This window comes from Myotis nattereri, assembly GCF_964212035.1.
Source record: "Myotis nattereri genome assembly, chromosome: 13".
In the NCBI taxonomy this organism is placed as follows: domain Eukaryota; kingdom Metazoa; phylum Chordata; class Mammalia; order Chiroptera; family Vespertilionidae; genus Myotis; species Myotis nattereri.
In genome coordinates, this window is record NC_138088.1 from 16855739 (window position 1) to 16874392 (window position 18654).

General features: G+C 40.6%; 1 protein-coding gene across 1 annotated transcript; it reads left to right on the forward strand.

Annotated features, from left to right (window-relative positions):
* Positions 1-32: 32 nt before the first annotated feature.
* On the forward strand, positions 33-17057 carry AP3M1 (adaptor related protein complex 3 subunit mu 1). The gene is made up of 9 exons (XM_081105248.1): positions 33-81; positions 6624-6899; positions 7534-7705; positions 9498-9635; positions 10559-10644; positions 11375-11508; positions 12443-12650; positions 14303-14447; positions 14908-17057. The coding sequence occupies exons 2-9, from the start codon at positions 6627-6629 to the stop codon at positions 15006-15008; spliced, it is 1257 nt and encodes a 418-aa protein (XP_080961374.1). The 5' UTR covers positions 33-81; positions 6624-6626; the 3' UTR covers positions 15009-17057.
* Positions 17058-18654: the final 1597 nt, after the last annotated feature.

Consider the following 18654-nt stretch of genomic DNA (forward strand, 5'->3'; position numbering starts at 1 on the left):
GTCCTCACAGCCTACTCCGCTGCCTCAGTCCCGGTGCGGAAAGGACCCGGCGCCGAATCACTGACAGGCCCAGGTGTCGGGGTGAGTGTGAGGGGCGGGGAGTCTGCGTCCTGGGGACGGTTGGAAAACGGGGGCGTAGGCTGACGATCCTGGGCTTGCGGGAGCGTCTCCCGCGCTGCGGGCCGGGGCCGCGATCTCCCTCCTGGCCTTCCGGGCTTTCTTGCCAGCCGGGCCGGAAGGGACGGTGCCCCTACAGCCCTGTGTTCTCAGGCTCCAGGCCCGAGCGGCTCAGGCTCATTGGGGTCGCCCTCCGTTCTCCGGCGCGGGAAGAAGGTCTTGTCACCCACCGTGAGCTGGAGTACCGACGACTCGGACCTCAGCCCCAGGCTTCTGCTTAGGAGAACCAAACCCGGGACAGACCTGAGCGCACATCCTGTTAGGATAGAGGGTGGCGCCTGGAGGCGCCAGGTGCGGGGAATACAGTGAGGAGGGTGTTGCCGCCCCGAAGACTGACAGGTGGTGGGAACCTAAGCAGGAGGTGGCGAGGAGTACGCGAGATCGATGGCCAGTGTGGCTGCTCGCACTTGGTAGATGGGGCTTGGATCTGGAGCCGAAGCTGAGAGCGTACGTGGTTAAGAAGGTGGTGCCTCGATAAAATCGGGAGCCCTCGCACGAGGAGGAGGAATTTTGTGGAACTTGGGGTGTATCGGGTTTGCGACGGTGGTTTAGGCAGGGATGGTAGAAGGATAACAGGAAGAAAGCATGGGGAGTGAGCCGGAAGGAGACGTCCAAGGTGAGAACAAAGCAGGTGGAGTTTCGTGTAGTAATAGGGTAAGAAGTATTGGTTTTGTTTGGGGGAATGTTATCAGGGACAAGAGATGCTGCCAGGGTTTCAAGGAGCCCGTGGGAGTCTGAGGCCGGGTGGCTGGATTTGAGGATTAGGAAGTTAGAGAGTCGGCTACTGAATGGAGAGACTGCCGGTGCAGACGTGACCTTCTTCCCTTGGAGCACGGAACAGACGCTTATGGAGGTGGGCAAGTGCCGGGGTCCAACCCCAACAGGTCCAGGGGTTCCCAAAGGCGTAGACGGAGTCCGCGAAGAAGGAAGGACACAGAGACAGCGTTCAGTTGATCAGCAGCCTAGCCAGGATCTCCAGCCAAGTTCTGGTCTGGATCTCCAGAGAGGTTCTGCTTCGGATCTCCAGCCAGGTTCTGTGTCCATGTTCTCTTGCTAGGTTCTCCAGGTTCTCCAGCCAGGTTCAGTCACCAGGTTCTAGTCAGGTTCTCTTGCCATGTTCTATCCAGGTTCTGTAGCCAGGTTCTGTCTCTAGGTTCTTCAGCCATGTTCTCTCGCTAGGTTCTGTCTCTAGGTTCTGTTGCCAGTTTCTGTCCAGGATCTTTTGCCATGTTCTCTCCAGCGAAGTTCTTCTGTCTCTAGGTTCTGTGTAGGTTCTGTCTTCTAAGTTCTGTCTTCTAAGTTCTGTCTTGTTACATCTGTATTTATACCAGTTGATTCCAATCCTATCAATCTCTATTCCAAAGGTTAGGCCGTTTCTTATCTCCATTCCAGGGAGTAAAGATTATGTAGCTTAAGCATGATTGTTCATAGTTAAAGTGATTAATTACCCGCCTGGCACTTAGTTAAGAGGTTTTATTCCCTCCCTAACTTCAGGGGAAAATCCCTACCTGGGGAAACAACCTTTCTCAGAGACCTTGGTTAAAACACATAGTGCCAAGAAGGTGAGCAAACATATTAAGAACAGTATGCCATATATGCCAGGTCCCTTGAAACAGCAAGCATGGACCGGCTCCCGGCAGGCAAGGTTCCTGAAAAGCTTGAGGTTTGTTTGTTTTTAGGAATGCGTCCAAATATTCTTTTTTAAAAATATATATTTTATTGATTTTTTTTTTTTTTTTTTTTTTTTTTTTTTTTTTTTTTACAGAGAAGAAGGGAGAGGGATAGAGAGTTAGAAACATGACCAGCTGCCTCCTGCACACCCCCTACTGGGGATGTGCCCACAACCAAGGTACATGCCCTTGACCGGAATCGAACCTGGGACCCTTCAGTCCGCAGGCCGACGACGCTCTATCAACTGAGCCAAACCGGTTTGGGCCCAAATATTCTTTTTTTTTAGGCACCATTTCCTTGACCCGGCTGCACCATTATCTTCGGTGCAGAAAACCAGTTAACCAATGTATAGCATTAACAATTCAAAATGACAAATGGAAGTGTTCGTTCTCGAAAGAAGGGAGGACATGAAACCATAGGAAAAGTGGAGAAATGAGATGAATGAAGAATTATCCAAAATTTAACGTATCTTTAGTAGGAAAGCTCTCTTTGCAATCAGATTAGCTTTTCATATTGAATCTTGGGATTTTTACAGTGTTTCTAAGAAGCATTCACCTATTGGAGTTCCCTGCAGGGTAGATACTTGTAAGGTGCTCAGTAGTATCTCAATTCGTGGGTAGGAAATGGTATTTGTAAAGAAGAGGAATTCTCTCTCCATCTGCAAATTACCTTCCTTCCTGTTACACAGAGAAAATAAAAGCCATCGTCTTCCTGCAACCAAATATGTAAACCTTCTTCCCATTTGTTTAAAGAGGAAAAAATGTCCCTTCTCCTTATGGAAAACAAATCCTTTCACCTAGTTGACCAATGCCATCCTCTCCTACTTTTACAGGGTTTTCTTTCTTTTTTTAGTTATTCTCTCCCCTACATCATCAGCCTTCCCCCCTCTGCTCACACCTTTTCTTTCCAATTTAAAAATATTCTTCCTTAGCTTTATGTGCTACACCCATTTATTTGCCTGTCCTTTCATTTCCTTCACAGCTAGAGTTCTTGAATGTATCATCTGCTCTCCTTATCTCTGTTTTCCCACTTCTTGCTACTTATTTCTCATTCCTCAGCCCTTTGCAGTATACCTGGTTTCCAGTTTTCCATTAAACTGTCACTGAAACTGCTTTTAATAAGATCATCAACATCCTCTCTGTGTTAAATTATATATTCTCAGTAGGGACAAGAAAAAATCATATTCTTTTTATAAAGCACAGATATCTCAACAGTACATAAAGAAATATACAGTATATACTTGTGGTTTGAAACTTTCTAGGGGAGGGGTATGATAGAAGGGGAGTCTGAAAAGGCTCCTTTAGCAGGTAATAATGAAAAGAAAGTTGAGAAACTTAAATCAACACTTTCAGTTCTTGTAGCTTGAACTGTTTTGTGCCATTTACAATGTTTAAAACTCCATTCTTCTGGAAACACACTAACACACTATTGTTACTAAAAAACCATTACCTTCTCTGCTTTTTTGTTATCCTTTTTTTTTTAGAGTATGTTTATTAAAATGGGACAGTGAAGCGAGGAGGGTCTTGGGATAGAAGCAGCAACAGGAGAGGCTAGGCGGGTGCTTTGGCTCTAGAACAGATGGGAAGGAGGTGAGCCGAGGCGGAACTGATACCAGCTCACAGGAAAGTCAGAGAGAGAGGGCCTTGGAGACAGTTTGGGGGGTTAGTCCGGGATGAGGTGCCACTGCCCATTGCTCTCCTGGTTGCAAGTCTCATGGGGACCCTTAGCGTTTAGGAGATGAATGCCTGTGGGGGGAAGAAGAAGGGGAAGGAAAAAGTGCGGCTGACTCCCAGGAGGGAGAGCGCATCCAAATATTCTTTTTTTAGGCACTTTTCCTTGACCCAGCTGCTACTCAAATGTTGGAGTTCCTTTCACAGACTCTCTTCAATTCACACTCTCTCTTTGTAGTTTTATTCTCCTTAGAATTACAATTCCCATTAACAAAAATGATTATTAAACGAATCTATTTCCAACTCGGCTTCTCTTGGGAGCACCAGACCCATATATCTTTTGCATCTGTCTATTTGATTCAAATATAACCAGAATTGGGTCTAATCTTACAGAACTAGGGTTCAATGCCTCATTTTCCCTCTCATACTCTCCTCTTCTCCCTCCCCAGTCTTTGCTCAAACCAAAATGTTTCTCTTTTTATTTTACTCCATCCCTACTGTCAACATTCTAGTTCAGGCTACAACCATAACTCATCTCTCATCTGGTCTCACAATAGCCAGTTTCCCTTTTATGCATTTGCCACAGTGCAATCTTCCTAAAACTGTAAATGGGATTGTATGAATCCCCTGCATAAAACCATAAAAATGATTTGACGTTGCCCTGAGGACAAAGTGAACCCATCTCTGCGTATTTCATCTCACCATTCCCCTCACCTTCTAAAGTTGCTAAATTTTACTGGATTTCTTTATCTTGTGTTCTCTCTCACCGTAAAGCCTCGCAAATTTCTATAGTACACTGCATTTCCCCTGTCATAATAGGATTTACATCTTATTGTATTGAGCTTTTTGCCTTCTTTGTTGAACTCTAAACACTTAAGTTCAGGGACTGTATTTTGTTCACCCCTGTCTCCCCATTATTTATATAGAAAACATTCAAAACTACCTGTTGAGTGTATAAACAGTCAACATATTGGCTGAGAATCAGGTGAGCCAGATTCTTTTCTGGCCTCATTCTCTCACCTTGGATAGGCCTCTCTTGCCTTCCATGCCTTTATTCTGTTCTATATAGAGGGAATACATTTTCTTTTTTCTCCTCCAAGGATATTTTGACTATTGTAATTGCACTGATTATGTATCATCAGGATGAGTATGTCCAACATTTGGTAAAGGGGATTTATGAAGTATTTAAGCTGTAGGCAAAGCTCTGATGGGACTGCCTCTGAAGACAGTTTCTCAGGTGGCTTTAAAATAACTGGGAGAATTCTGTTTTCTGGCTCAAAGTCACTAAGAACAAAAAGATAGTTGTGGTGGTGGTGTGTGTGTAGCTTTTCCCAGGAGGTTTTTAAAAATAATAAAAGAAGCCGAAACCGGTTTGGCTCAGTGGATAGAGCGTCGGCCTGCGGACTGAAAGGTCCCAGGTTCGATTCCGGTCAAGGGCATGTACCTGGGTTGCGGGCACATCCCCAGTGGGGGATGTGCAGGAGGCGGCTGGTCGATGTTTCTCTCTCATCGATGTTTCTCTCTCATCGATGTTTCTGACTCTCTATCTCTCTCCCTCTCTGTAAAAAATCAATAAAATATATTTTAAAAAAAATAATAATAATAATAATAATAAAAGAAGTTAAGTGCAGCTACTAAAAGAGTAAGTAGCGGAAGAAACAGGCTGCAAGTGATATTTATTTAATTGTTATATGCATTAGGCCCTTGGTCATAATATGGATACAGGAAATAAGCTCTCTTTTCGTATATTAGAAGGTTAAAATGGGTGTTTAAGCTAAGCACTAATGAAAGCTACAAAGTGTTATGCTTTCATCTCAGCACTAAGGATAACAATAAATCCAGATGGCCAGTTTAACGAGCTGTATTCTTCTGAGATCTGAACTACTGCCAATGAAAGCAACTTTGGTGGAAACTTTTCCTGGAAAGAATTTTTCACCAGCTTAAAACGATGAGTAGGAATCTGGCCTCTAAAAATAAAGAAAACTTCAAAGTTGCTTGTTTCAAGAACAGCAGTCTTTTAGGGTATATTGAAGCAATGGAATACCACAGATACATGTGAACTATTCTTTCTATAAGATAAATGGTTGAAGAAGAGAACATATGTCAGCTACTTTAAATATAATTTCTGCTCTAAATAATTTATTAGAACACACTTTGGCTTCTAACTATACAAGAAGCATACCCTTCAACTATTTCTCTTAATTATAAGTTCAGCACATTTGCTGCCCAGTCCAATATGGTAACCACTAACTACATATAATTAAAATTAATTAAAATTAAAACTTCAGTACATCAGTTGCATTAGCCAAATTTCATGTGTTCATTAGTCACATGTGATTAGTGGTACTGTATTGGACAGCACAGATACAGGACATATACATCATTGCAGGAAATTTTATTGGGTGGTATTTTATGTTTCTAACTAGAGGCCCGGTGCACGAAATTCGTGCACGGGGGTGGGGGGGCCTCAGCCCAGCCTGCACCCTCTCCAATCCAAGACCCCTCAGGGATGTCTGACTGCCAATTTAGGCCTAATCCCACTGGTATTTTGTTTAGGAGTTTTGCTTCCTAAACCGGCAGTCGGACATCCCTCTTGCAATCCGGGACCACTGGCTCCTAACCACTCACCTCCCTGCCTGCCTGATCGCCCCAACTGCTCCCCTGCTTACCTGATCGCCCCTGACCAACTCTGCCTGCCAGCCTGATCGCCCCTGACTGCTCTCCCCTGCCAGCCTGATCACTCCTAACTGTCTCTACTTCTGTCCCTGCCACCGTGGCTTTGTCAAGAAGGCATCTGAAAGACATCTGGTCTAATTAGCTTATTACCCTTTTATTAGTATAGATACTGTGTATTGTGTTAATTGATTTTCATATGTTGAAACCATCTGTGCATTCTTGGAACAAATCGCACTTGGTCAAGGTATATCAGTATAGTATTTTTTTATGATGCTGGATTTAGTTGCTGGTATTTTGTTTAGAAGTTTTGCTTCCATGTTCTTAAATGATAATGGTCTATAGTTTCTTGTATTGCCTTTTCTGGGTTTGGTGTCAGGATAATATAAAGATACCTTTGATGTATACTAAATTTAAACTTTTTCCCCCCAGAAAATGATCCACAGTCTATTTCTCATAAACTGTTCCGGTGACATATTTCTAGAGAAGCACTGGAAGAGTGTTGTGAGCCAGTCTGTCTGTGATTACTTCTTTGAAGCTCAAGAGAAAGCTGCTGATGTTGAAAATGTACCACCTGTCATTTCAACACCTCACCACTACCTCATCAGTATCTATAGGGATAAGCTCTTCTTTGTGTCTGTCATACAGACTGAAGTGCCACCTCTCTTTGTAATTGAATTCCTACATCGAGTTGCTGACACTTTTCAGGTTGGTTATTCATTATCTTTGAACTTAAATTACCCAAGATAGTTGGGGGGGACACATTATTATATTTTTTAACTATCCAGCTTTTGCTGTGCTGTCTGTCCTACTGTCCCTCTCTCTCTGTCTTCAACCATGCATAAACCATTTTACGTAGGGTATACAGTAGCACACATGGCTGCTCCATTCACTGTTTCAGGAGAACAGAAAACTCTCATTGGCATGGAACCCTTATTTTTTATATGTATTATAAATTATGTCATCAGGAAACAATGGTGCTTTCCACACACAGTTCTCTGAGTGTTCCCAAGATTTTTATTGGTCATGAAATCTGATGTTCACATTTTATTTTTTTCGTTTTACTGAATATGCCAAATACTTTAATCTGTGTGTTTTGGGGTACCTAATCGGGACAAGGGGAGTTTATAGTTCACGTTTAATGCTTCACTGAACTTTCTGGAATAATATGTAATAGAAATTCAATTCAATCCAGAAATTTAAGAAAATATTATATAGAACTATCAAAGGGTTTTTTCCCCCTTTGTTTTACATTCATTGAATTACGCAACTGTAAGTTTACCCTTCAGAACAAAAAGTATTTAGCAAGCCTTTCTTCATTCCTTCCGTGGTATTTTATCAGGACTACTTTGGTGAGTGTTCAGAGGCTGCAATTAAGGATAATGTGGTCATAGTGTATGAGCTCTTGGAAGAAATGTTAGACAATGGATTTCCACTGGCTACTGAATCTAATATTTTGAAAGAACTGATTAAACCACCAACAATTCTCCGTTCTGTCGTCAACTCTATTACAGGTGAGGCGAAAATACACTTTATTAGGAATTGAGCAACTAAAACCTTATAAACAACTCAACACCATTTCTTATGATCTGGCAGATCCTTAAAATAGTCCAATTTGGCCAGAATTAAAGTTTGATGAATTTAAAATGGATGTATATTTCCTTTCATGTTTAAAAATCTATTTATTTTGCTGAGTCTTACATGCTAAAGAACTTCTTGGTTATTACTTTTTATTATAGGTTTTTCTACAAAACCATAATAATATTACTATTACTTAATACTAAATAATAAGACTAAATAAATGATCACAGTTAATTCTAAAGAAGCAAATGTCATGATGGATGTTAATGAAACTTACTATGATAGTTATTTTGCAATATATACACATAAATCACTCTATCATATACCTTAAACTTAACATAATGTTATATGTCAATTATAACTCAATAAAACCAGACAAAAATAAAAATAGTATTAAAAAACTGGCATATGCTGCTACCCTACAATCAATAAAGTGTAGAAAATGTGAGACTTGCTACCACAGAGTATATACTGTCTCCTCCAGGTCTTTGTTTTATACATGCAAGTGCTCCCTTTGGCAGCTCATTTATACATGAAAAAGATGTGTTAAGACAGAAAGACAAGAAATTAAGTCTATTTATGATATCTCATGCATTGTGGACCTTGTACTTGTGTTATAAATTTCCAATTTTGATTTAATTCTTCATTAGGGCTAGAAATTAGGTACATTCAGATGACAATATTCTTTTGAAAAAAATTAAAGTCTTCTAGAGAAAGATTTCTATGAAATGTTATGTGCTATTCCAACTCTACTGTCCACCGTTGTAAATGCCTCGCCAAGTGCACTAATCTAAAGTGGGTGAGAGAGGCCTATAAGAAACCGTTCATTCCATAGCTCCTATTCATCCTCTGTACAAGGCTGAATGTCAGGAGAAATTCAAGGAAAGATAAGATGGCGTGTCTGTGCTCCTTCCTAAAACTTATACTCTGGATGGGAGAGAACTGGGAAAAAAAAAAAATTAAAATTGAAATACACAAATAACAGTATAAGATTTTTAAAAGCAGTTTCATCACATACTTTGTAGGTGATATAGTCATAATGAAAGGTGTTGTTATTGTTAAGCATGTACTACATTTGAATTGGAAATGTAAATTAACCATATTGGTAACTATTTAAAAGTTCAAGGATATATGTTTAAGACAACCAGATTTATTTTCAAACCTATGTCAGTTTACCAGGAAATTAGCCAGATATTGAACATTAGCCAAAAGGGTGTGCTGACCTTAAAATGGAAAAAGGCCAGAGTATGTTCTTCATTGCAGTTACTCCACTGAGGCCTGCTTGGCAGCATCTCATGTAGAATCCAAGCTGAATACCAAAGGACCTAGTTATCACCCTGTATTCTCAGTGGAGACATTTTATCGACAGAAGGTTTTGAAACAACCATCCTCTTTTTTTATCAGTGGCAGCAGGATGAGAGTCTGTTGTTGAGCCACTGGAATTAGGTTAGGTTACTGTTAACACACAGGAAGCAAAAGATAAGTAAATGAATTTAAGCTGGTTTGGCAGATAGAGGACCACACGGCCTATTTCTGTCTTCTAGAAATTTGATCATGTTGGTATGAATATGTCTCCAGCAATTCTAGAAACCATCCACAACTTCAGTGAAGAAAAACCCAAACATTAAAGAAGCAGCTAAAATATTCTTTTTTTTTTTTCCTGCTAATAGCGTTTCTGTTGACCATTTTATGCATTAGTTTTGCTTTCTCTTTTCCGGTTTCTAGGCAGTAGTAATGTTGGGGACACACTCCCCACTGGGCAGCTGTCCAACATCCCATGGCGCCGGGCAGGAGTAAAGTACACAAATAATGAAGCCTATTTTGATGTCGTTGAAGAAATAGATGCAATTATAGATAAATCAGGTAATTGTGTGCATGTGGTCTTATTGGGGGAAAAACAGTTCAGCTGACATAAGCTGAAGAGAAAATTGAAATCCCTTGGCAGTGTAGTTTCAGTGGAAAGACTAAGGTTTAAATTTATTTTGCTCAGAGATTACATATAATTTTCATAACCACTAGTTGAGATCGGCCAATCTTTGTAAATCAGATCTTATGTTGTCTTACATTAAGCTGATTATTACCCTGTACACCTCTCCTCTTGCCATTTATTCATTCTAACGTTTATTGTCCTTCTACCATACACCGTGCTTTTGCTGCTATTTTTTGTGCAGTATTTCTAGTAAAGATCCCAGACAAAACAACAGTGCTGTATTAGAGCACAAACATTTTAAACATCTCCAACCCTCACATTTTAGACCTAAGGAAACTGAAGTTCAGAAGGGTTAAGTAAGCTGCTCACGGTAGCACAGCTAGTTGGTATGAAACTGCGTTATTGTGAACTATAACCAGTATCTTTTCTTTAGTGAGTACCCTTTTCATTATAAAATTCCATCATACAGAAAATAGCTGTATTATTGCAGAATAATGGCTCCTATTTCTTAAAAGTGAACAGGTAGCTTAGTCCATTTCATGAGAAACTTGCCTCATTTTAAAATTCTGTGAAAAATATTTTAACTTCATATCCAGCAGTTTTACAAGTTTGACTCCATAGAGATGTAGACAGGTTTGATTTTCCTTAGAATTATCGTATTCCAGCCTGTGTCAGGTATGGGCCATGGCACTCAGTGAAGACGCTGAATGTAATGGATCTCTGTCCACTGGTCTGATAATAGATGTGCAGAGGTTCAGTATATCTGACACCCAGGAGGTGTCTCCATCACTTCAACACAGTGATAACTCATAAAAACGCAGATCCGATGATGTTATCACCTTTTTTCTTTCTTCAGGATCTACAGTCTTTGCAGAAATTCAGGGGGTCATTGATGCTTGCATTAAGTTATCCGGAATGCCTGACCTTTCCCTTTCTTTCATGGTAGGTTTTTTTTTGTTTTTGTTTTGGGCTGGGGGTGGGGGGTGAGGGGGGTGGGTTCATGGTAGGTTTTGTTCACCTGTCCTATAGCTCCTTGCATGCTTAATACATATGCAGCACTAAATGAAATGATAAACACTGAGACAGTCTTGTATCTTAGATTGTAAAAGATTATCTCAGAAGTAATCCTAGCACAGCTTACCAGGACACCAGCTTACGTGATGAGCATGGCCTGTATGGAAAGGCTGAGGAGAGGTCTTTGCCTAGGTGTGCTAGAAGTAGCTTAAATGGCTAGCTGGCTTCTGCAATTCTGCAGCATTGATTTCATTGAATTATTTGTTTTGCTGGTGTGCAAGGGCATTAATCTTTTGCATCATTTTAGACTCAGCATGACACGCCACTAAGAACAACCAAGAAAACTGGGTTCCAGTTCAGTCTCTGCCACTAACTTGTCCTGACCTTGGGTTCTTTGGACCTCAGTTTTTTCATCTATAAAATGGAAATGAAACTCTTGGATTTTCTACTTCATAGTTAAGATTCAAGTAAAATAATTATATAAAATATTTGCAAACTTGAGAGCGTTGTAAAACTATGCTTATGATGTGGTCGTAATAACAAACTCTTCCATGACTGCTTTATCTTTAGGGAGAATATTAATTTCTCATATCTGAATAGAGTTGCCAAGTTCCTTTTGCTCTATGAATATGGTGGTTGTGTTCTGTTTTCCTGGCAGAACCCCAGGCTGCTAGATGATGTCAGCTTCCACCCCTGCATCCGGTTCAAACGTTGGGAATCCGAAAGAGTTTTGTCATTTATTCCTCCAGATGGAAATTTCCGACTCATATCATATCGGGTCAGCTCACAAAAGTATGTTGATCAACCAGATACCGCCATCATGTATCAATATGCTTAATAGAATTGACTTTTCATTTTGATAGTTGGATTCTTGAGTTCATCGTTGCTGCCTTTAGCCATGGTTCACCAGGAGAACCAAGAACTGGTGAAAATAGGTGTCTAAAATAATCAGTGTACCTTGAATCTAAGCATAGACTAGTAGTAAATGAGACCATAGTAAAATATGTACCTGAGAGCAAGCATTTGGGACTGTATAACTGTATAATTTGAGTAAAACCATGAACCCACGCCATAATTTTACTATGGTCTATACACTTCATGGCTGACAGAAGGAGACAGACCTACCTATAGCTCCCAGGACATTCCCCAACTAACTGGCTCCAAGTCACTCTTCTATGCACTGGGGTTTATTTCCATTAATTAATTAATTAATTAATTTGCACTGGGGTTTAAATGAATGATTTAGTGTTGTGGGTTGTAGCTAGTTTGTCCCTAGAAAATATCAGAAGTTATTTAGCTAGCATCAGGACAGGACTCAAAAGCAGAGATTTGAATTGTTTCTTGGCTCTTACCACATGCAAACTGCTTAATTAGTTTGCATAATGGTAAATTATCTTTCTATAGATCTTAATTCATTTCTTTAAACTAGGGCTATTTGCCACAATTGTTTATACTATAATTAAGTTTCAGATTTCTATCTTGATTTGTATACTTACTCCTCAGAAATTGTATAATTCCTAGTGTAGTGGTACCAGAACAATGTGCTATACTCACTGCACCCCCACCCCCAGTGCAGATGCAGAATCCGCACTTCTAGGGGTATAAGGTCTTATAGTGAACTTAGAGGCAGGGTAGATACCCTGGACTGAGGTTTTAAGGTCACTTCCTGAGCTGTCTCATATCATTAATTATGTGTGTCTGTGCTTTTGTGTCTTTATCTTTTTAGTCTAGTGGCAATACCAGTGTATGTGAAACATAGCATCAGCTTTAAGGAGAACAGTTCTTGTGGCAGATTTGATATTACAATTGGACCAAAGCAGAATATGGGAAAAACTATTGAAGGAATCACAGTGACAGTTCACATGCCAAAAGTTGTGCTGAATATGAACCTGACGCCAACACAAGGCAGCTATACATTTGATCCAGTTACCAAGGTATAACCACCTCAAATCAAGAGTGAGCGTGTTTCTGCAATCTTTACTTTGTGATTTGGGGCAGGGGCTAGAGGGAAGGTCTTAGAGCAGCCCTGGGCAAACTAAAACTAAAAAAAAAAAGACCATACCCTTTTATGTAATGATGTTTACTTTGAATTTATATTAGTTCACACAAACACTCCATCCATGCTTTTGTTCCGGCCCTCCGGTCCAGTTTAAGAACCCATTGTGGCCCTCGAGTCAAACAGTTTGCCCACCCCTGCCTTAGAGTCTTGGTTAAAACTAAAGTTCCTAACAAAACATAGAGAGCATACTGTGCTGTGCTTTTGCCAGTGGCTGTGAAGGAAATACTGCGTCTGCCGCTCAGAACAGAACAGACTCATTCTGTCCCCCTCAGAGTGTGCACACCTTTGCTCATCCATTGATAATCCAGGCACTCATTCTCTAATGAGGAAGAAGATATAAAAGCTCTTTAAAAAGAGAAAAACATTGTGTGGCTATAAGAAGATATATAGGCTATTGTTACATTTACTGTAGAAATTGATCATTTAGATCTTTCTCTTTTTTTTTTTTAAATTTAAGAGCATTGTTTTATACTTTTCCACAGGGGGTGTTGGCTAGGAAAACCGCGTCCTCACCCTACATAAATGTGCCTCTAGTAGAGGGTCTTCAGAGAAACTGCAAAAGATGATTTTCTCTCAGCTTCCTTGTTGGGTAAAAAAATATTATTTTCAACAGCAGGGTCATTGGACTGCCTGGTAAATGAAAGGCATATTTTTTTAAAATATGTTTTTATTGATTTCACAGAGAGAGAGATAGAAACATCAATGAGAGAGAAACAAACATCAACCGGCTGCCTCCTGCACACCCTCTACTCGAGATCAAACCCACAACCTGGGCATGTGCCCTGACCAGGAATTGAACTAGTGACCTGGTGCATGGGGCAACATTCAACCAACTGAGACACACCAGCCAGGCAAAAAGGCATATTTTTAAATAAAATCATAGAATATTAAAGATCATCTAATGTAGTCCTAAGGATTTGAAGAACCACACAGGCCTGAGAAGCGAAGGGGGGCTTCAGATGCCTGGCCCTTCACAAACCAGCTTCTCTTTTTCATCTATTACTGAGCTTCCACGCTATAGATTTCATTTGAACAAAGGGTTCCACAGCTGAACGTTTAAAATACCAGTTTAGGTCAGTCTTCTCATTTTACACAAAAATAAACTTGAGGCTCAGACAGAAACAGTGAATGTGACATAGTAGAAAGAGCATTTGAAATCAGATAGCCTTAGATTCAAATCCCAGCCTTGTCCCTATCTAGCTGTGTGACCTTGAGCAATCATTTTACCTCTGAGCCTTAATTTCCTCATTTGTAAAAAGACAAAATCTACATCACAGGCTTCTATAAGATAACATACAGGTAGTGCTAAGCACAGTGCTATATCCAAAAGTCAATGTTCAACTAATGTTGGTTCTCTGCTGACTCTCCATTTAGACTCTCAGAACTGATTAGTGGTGAGCTCGGTGAAGGTCCCAGGCCTCCTGTTTCCAAGACACTGTGCTTCATTTTGTACAAAAGTTTATGGTGTCTTTGAACATTTGTCTTTATTAAATGGTTCAGACTGTTTGTTTTTCATGTCTTTTTAAGGTACTAACATGGGATGTGGGGAAAATTACTCCACAAAAGCTCCCAAGTCTTAAAGGACTGGTGAATTTACAGTCTGGAGCACCCAAGCCAGAAGAAAATCCAAGCCTCAACATACAGTTCAAGATCCAGCAGCTTGCTATTTCAGGTAAGGATAAATTTGATTTGTGTTTAAGGGTAATTGAGTTTTGCTGAGGTCAGCTACTAGGAGCTTAGAAGGGTAACACTCCCTCTCTAGAAAGAATAGCTCCAGTTTGCCTTTCACATTGCTATGGGGCCAACCTCTCAGGGACAGTGATTTTAGAGATCACCTGTTTCACACGGTTTTCCTGTACCCCAACCCTGATTCAAGCACCAAAGGAGTTCTGCATTCAGAAAGTAGACTTAACCTTAAAAGCCATTCCTTGCCCACAAGGGAATCTGAACTGAATAATATCCCCACAATGCTGTAATTTGTATATGGTAGAAGGGATATTGTTTCCAAGTGGTATTAGGGACATGGTTACTGTCAGATTTACTGTGTAGTGCTCACTGTTAACAAATACTGTATTGGTTGATGTGACCAGGATAATAATGTATTCTTTTCCCACCTGTTCTTTTTGACACAGGCTTAAAAGTAAACCGCTTGGACATGTATGGGGAGAAATACAAGCCATTTAAAGGAGTCAAATACGTCACAAAAGCTGGAAAGTTCCAAGTGAGGACATGAGAAGAGGCCAAAATCCTTCAAGATCTGTTTGTTTTCTCAGTGTCATTATAGTTTATTACTATGAGGTACCAAGTGGGTGGGAATACTTATTCTAGTTAAAGCATTTGTGTGAGCTACACACCGCTAACAGAGTTGCTTAGTGCTCCATGTAGGGTTCTTAAGGAGCTTTAAGCTAAGGTAATTTTTTAATAACTTAGCTTGTTTTGTATCTCTCACTTAGGAAGATTTTGGGGGTGATTTTCTCCATAGGGGGCACCAGCTGGAGGTTGCACATTGTAACAGTAAAGGCAGAAGGCTACAGTGATAACCTCTCTCCTAAAACAAGTGAACTGGTCTCAGCCAGCAGCTGTCTTCATCTGTAATGTGATGTGTCAAGTGCAGCCAAATATCACACCTGATCTTAGCCATCCCAAATCAGCATCTGTTCCAAGAGGAAATTCCCTCCACCCCAAGAAGTTTACAAAAAAAACTGCCTCTTCAAGTGTTTGCCTTATTCAGCTTTTCACTTGTGCCATTAAGCAAGCACTGTAGCAGAAGCCACCTCCACATGCCCTGGCAAGGAGCACTGCTGCTCCACGCTCCATTCTCACTGTACTTGGTATTGTATTTTTTATAAATAAGATTTCTATGTAAAGCGCAGATTTTAATTTACAGAGACCTTGTTGCAGTAAGTACCATCTCAGTTTTGCACCATTGGTTCAGCTGTTAGCACAGTAAAAATCATTTGTATGAAAGGGGCAAATGCTTTATTAAGGTAATATAAGGGAACACTACTGCTTTTAGGAAATTATTGCAAGCACAAGTGTTTGAGATTTTAAATAAATTAAAGTAGTAAAATAAGAATGTAAGTGAACCTTTGCCATCTTCATGTTTTATAAGGCTTATCCAACACCAATTAAACCATAGTTAGCCTAAAGGCCTCATGCTGTAGATCAGCAAAAGGAGGAAAATATGCCTGCCTCACTATGGTCTTTCATCTTTTTATTTTTACTTTTTTTATTTATTGAAGTGACATTGGTTAATAAATTTATATAGGTTTCAGGTGCACAATTCTATAATTACATCATCTGTATATTGTGTATTGTATTGTGTGTTCATCACCCCAAGTCACATCTCCTTCCATCACCATTTATTCCCTCTAAACCTTCTTCTTCCTTCCCACACCCCCCTTTCCCTTTGGAAATAACCATACTGTTGTCTGTGTCTATGTGTTGTTGTTCTTAAAGGGTTGAATTTGCCTGTGTCCCTTGTCTTCAAGGGGAACTCCCTTTTCATATTGTGTGTTTCTCAAAGCATTAGTCAATGGCTTCCGTCCTGAAACTATTGATGTAATTGTCACTGGAATACTTACATGTCTCTGCTGTACGGACAAATCATGTAGGAGAACATAGTGAGACAGAAGTAAAATCCTCAGTAGCATTTAAACCCTTTGGTCATCATGGCCGGCTGCCAGTCTACAGTTGTATTCCACTCAGCTTCACTGACTTAGTAGTCCTTGCCCAGTTATTTTGCCGCATTAGACATGAAGAATGGAGAAAGGCTAAAAGTTAAGATATAAGTGCTTGTTCTTCATATTTTCCTCCTTGTCCTTACCTATGCTATTAGATTTCTTCTTATGACTCCATTCTTTCCATTCTTCTCAGCTTATACCTCCCTTTCCTTTATGTTAAAGGTAGCCCTGACACTCATCCAATTCTGCTGTCAAGGACTAGTGTTTGGTGCTGGTGCAGGGAGGCCAATATACAGCAACATTCTTACCTTTGCCTGCCTAGGGCACCCAGCCTACCTTTCATCTAGCAGGAAAAGTCACTTTTTGCAACTTTGAAATTTCTAGAGCCCAGGCCAGTGTTATTCAGTTGGTTAGAGAGTCAGCCCAAGCATCAGAGGGTTGCAGGTTCAATCCCCGGCCCCATGAAGGAGGCAACCAACCAGTGTTTCTCTCCCCCACCCCTTTCTCCCTCCACCCCCCTTCCTCCCTCTCTCCCTCCCTCCCTCCCTCCCTCCCTCTCTCTCCACCTCTCTCCCTCCCTTTTACTCTCTCTAATAATCAATGGAAAAAATAACCTCAGGTGAGGATTAACAACAAAAAAATTTCCCGGGTAGCATCATCAGCTTGGCAGCTAAAATCAAGATGTTGCCAAATATTGATTCCCTTTGCTTAATGTTGGCTACCCAGTTAAACTACTTTTTATTTTTAGTGTTTTACAAAGTTCATACCTCAAAAGAACAATCAGTTCATTTGCTTTCTTTCTGCCGAATCCCTAATCAGCCATCTGTACCCGGTGTCCGATTTTCTTTCTGTGCTGTCTCCTCTTATATACAAGCAGATTGTATGCCAAGAGTCCCTTGCCTCTAGCAATTTCTGGTAAAATTTCCAAATAGACTATTTCCTTTTACAATTAAATTATTGTATTTATTGATTTGATGGAACCCAGTAAATCCTTCCTCCAGCTCTGGCTATACTGTCAATAAAAAGATGAAAGCAACAAATTGACTTTTTAGCTTGACTGTTGATGAGCATTCTCAAAGGGGCAGGTCGCAGCGTCAGAGCAAGCACAGCCTGATGAGACTTTGTTCTGTCGCACCCGGTGTGAAGGTGGCTACAAAGCACTTCCAGTGCTCCTCTCTCAACCTCGGTGTGTTAACCGTCATGCATACGTTCTCTACACATCACCCATCACCCTTTTGGCCACAGATTGATCAAAGCTGCTTCTCCCTACCACCATGTACTAATAACAAAGATGCAGTAATACTTAGTAGTATTGGACTATTTTTCAAGCTCAGAATTCTAGCTCATCCCAGAATGTCTCTGCTTTCTAAATTGTTAAAGGAGTGTATCTTAAGAGCAAATGAAGTAGATGCTCATTTTCTGTGTAAGGGAGTCACCATCCTTTTAATCAAAGGGAATTCATGTGATGGGTTTGTTCCTTAAGTGGTACTAGAGAAGAGCCTTTGGAAGACATTTGTCTCACTGCCCTCGGGGTATTCTGATTTGAGAAAATGACTAACCTATAATACAGCAGGAAGGCAGCACCAATGAACACAGGGTGAACTGCAAAAATGAGACCATGAATACTGTTTTCAGATACTGCTGAGCTGATTCAGTAGCTTTGGACATTTCCTGTGGACTCAAGCAGGCTAGACTCTGCCTCCCTACTCAGTAACTTTTCTAAGCTGAAGCAACACTAACTATAGCCTTTTAATGATATTTACCCCTTTCAGACCTAGCAAATCAAACAAAAACAGTGATGGCCCAGCTCTCCTCCAGGAACCTGGCTCCTACTCTTGGTCAGTGCTTCCTCCCGCAGGAGGAATATGACAAACAGTCCTGCACATGTAACACCTTCAGCTCCTTAGGGGATGGTGATAGTCTCCAGGGATAGCTAGAATCGTCTAAAATGAGGCAGACTACTTCGCATCACCTGCTGCTTTCCTCCTTTTGTTAACCTCTGTCACTTTTGCTCCTAGTAATAATCCCCAAAGGTGTCCTTCATTGCACAGATCTTTGTTAAGTAAACATACTGCTGGTTTCTACTACTTACAGCACAACATTAGGCTTGAGGATTAGTTCCACTGGCTGTTTTTCAAAACTAAGGAGAAACCTGACCTAAAAGTTCTTGCTAAAATATCATTTAAAGCATTATTT

Excerpts from the sequence above, each read along its gene's own strand:
- AP3M1 (XM_081105248.1), top strand. The coding sequence starts at position 6,627 with ATGATCCACAGTCTATTTCTCATAAACTGTTCCGGTGACATATTTCTA. Across the intron at positions 9,636-10,558 it reads TGCAATTATAGATAAATCAG|GATCTACAGTCTTTGCAGAA; the intron begins GTAATTGTGTGC and ends TTCTTTCTTCAG. Across the intron at positions 11,509-12,442 it reads TATCGGGTCAGCTCACAAAA|TCTAGTGGCAATACCAGTGT; the intron begins GTATGTTGATCA and ends TTATCTTTTTAG.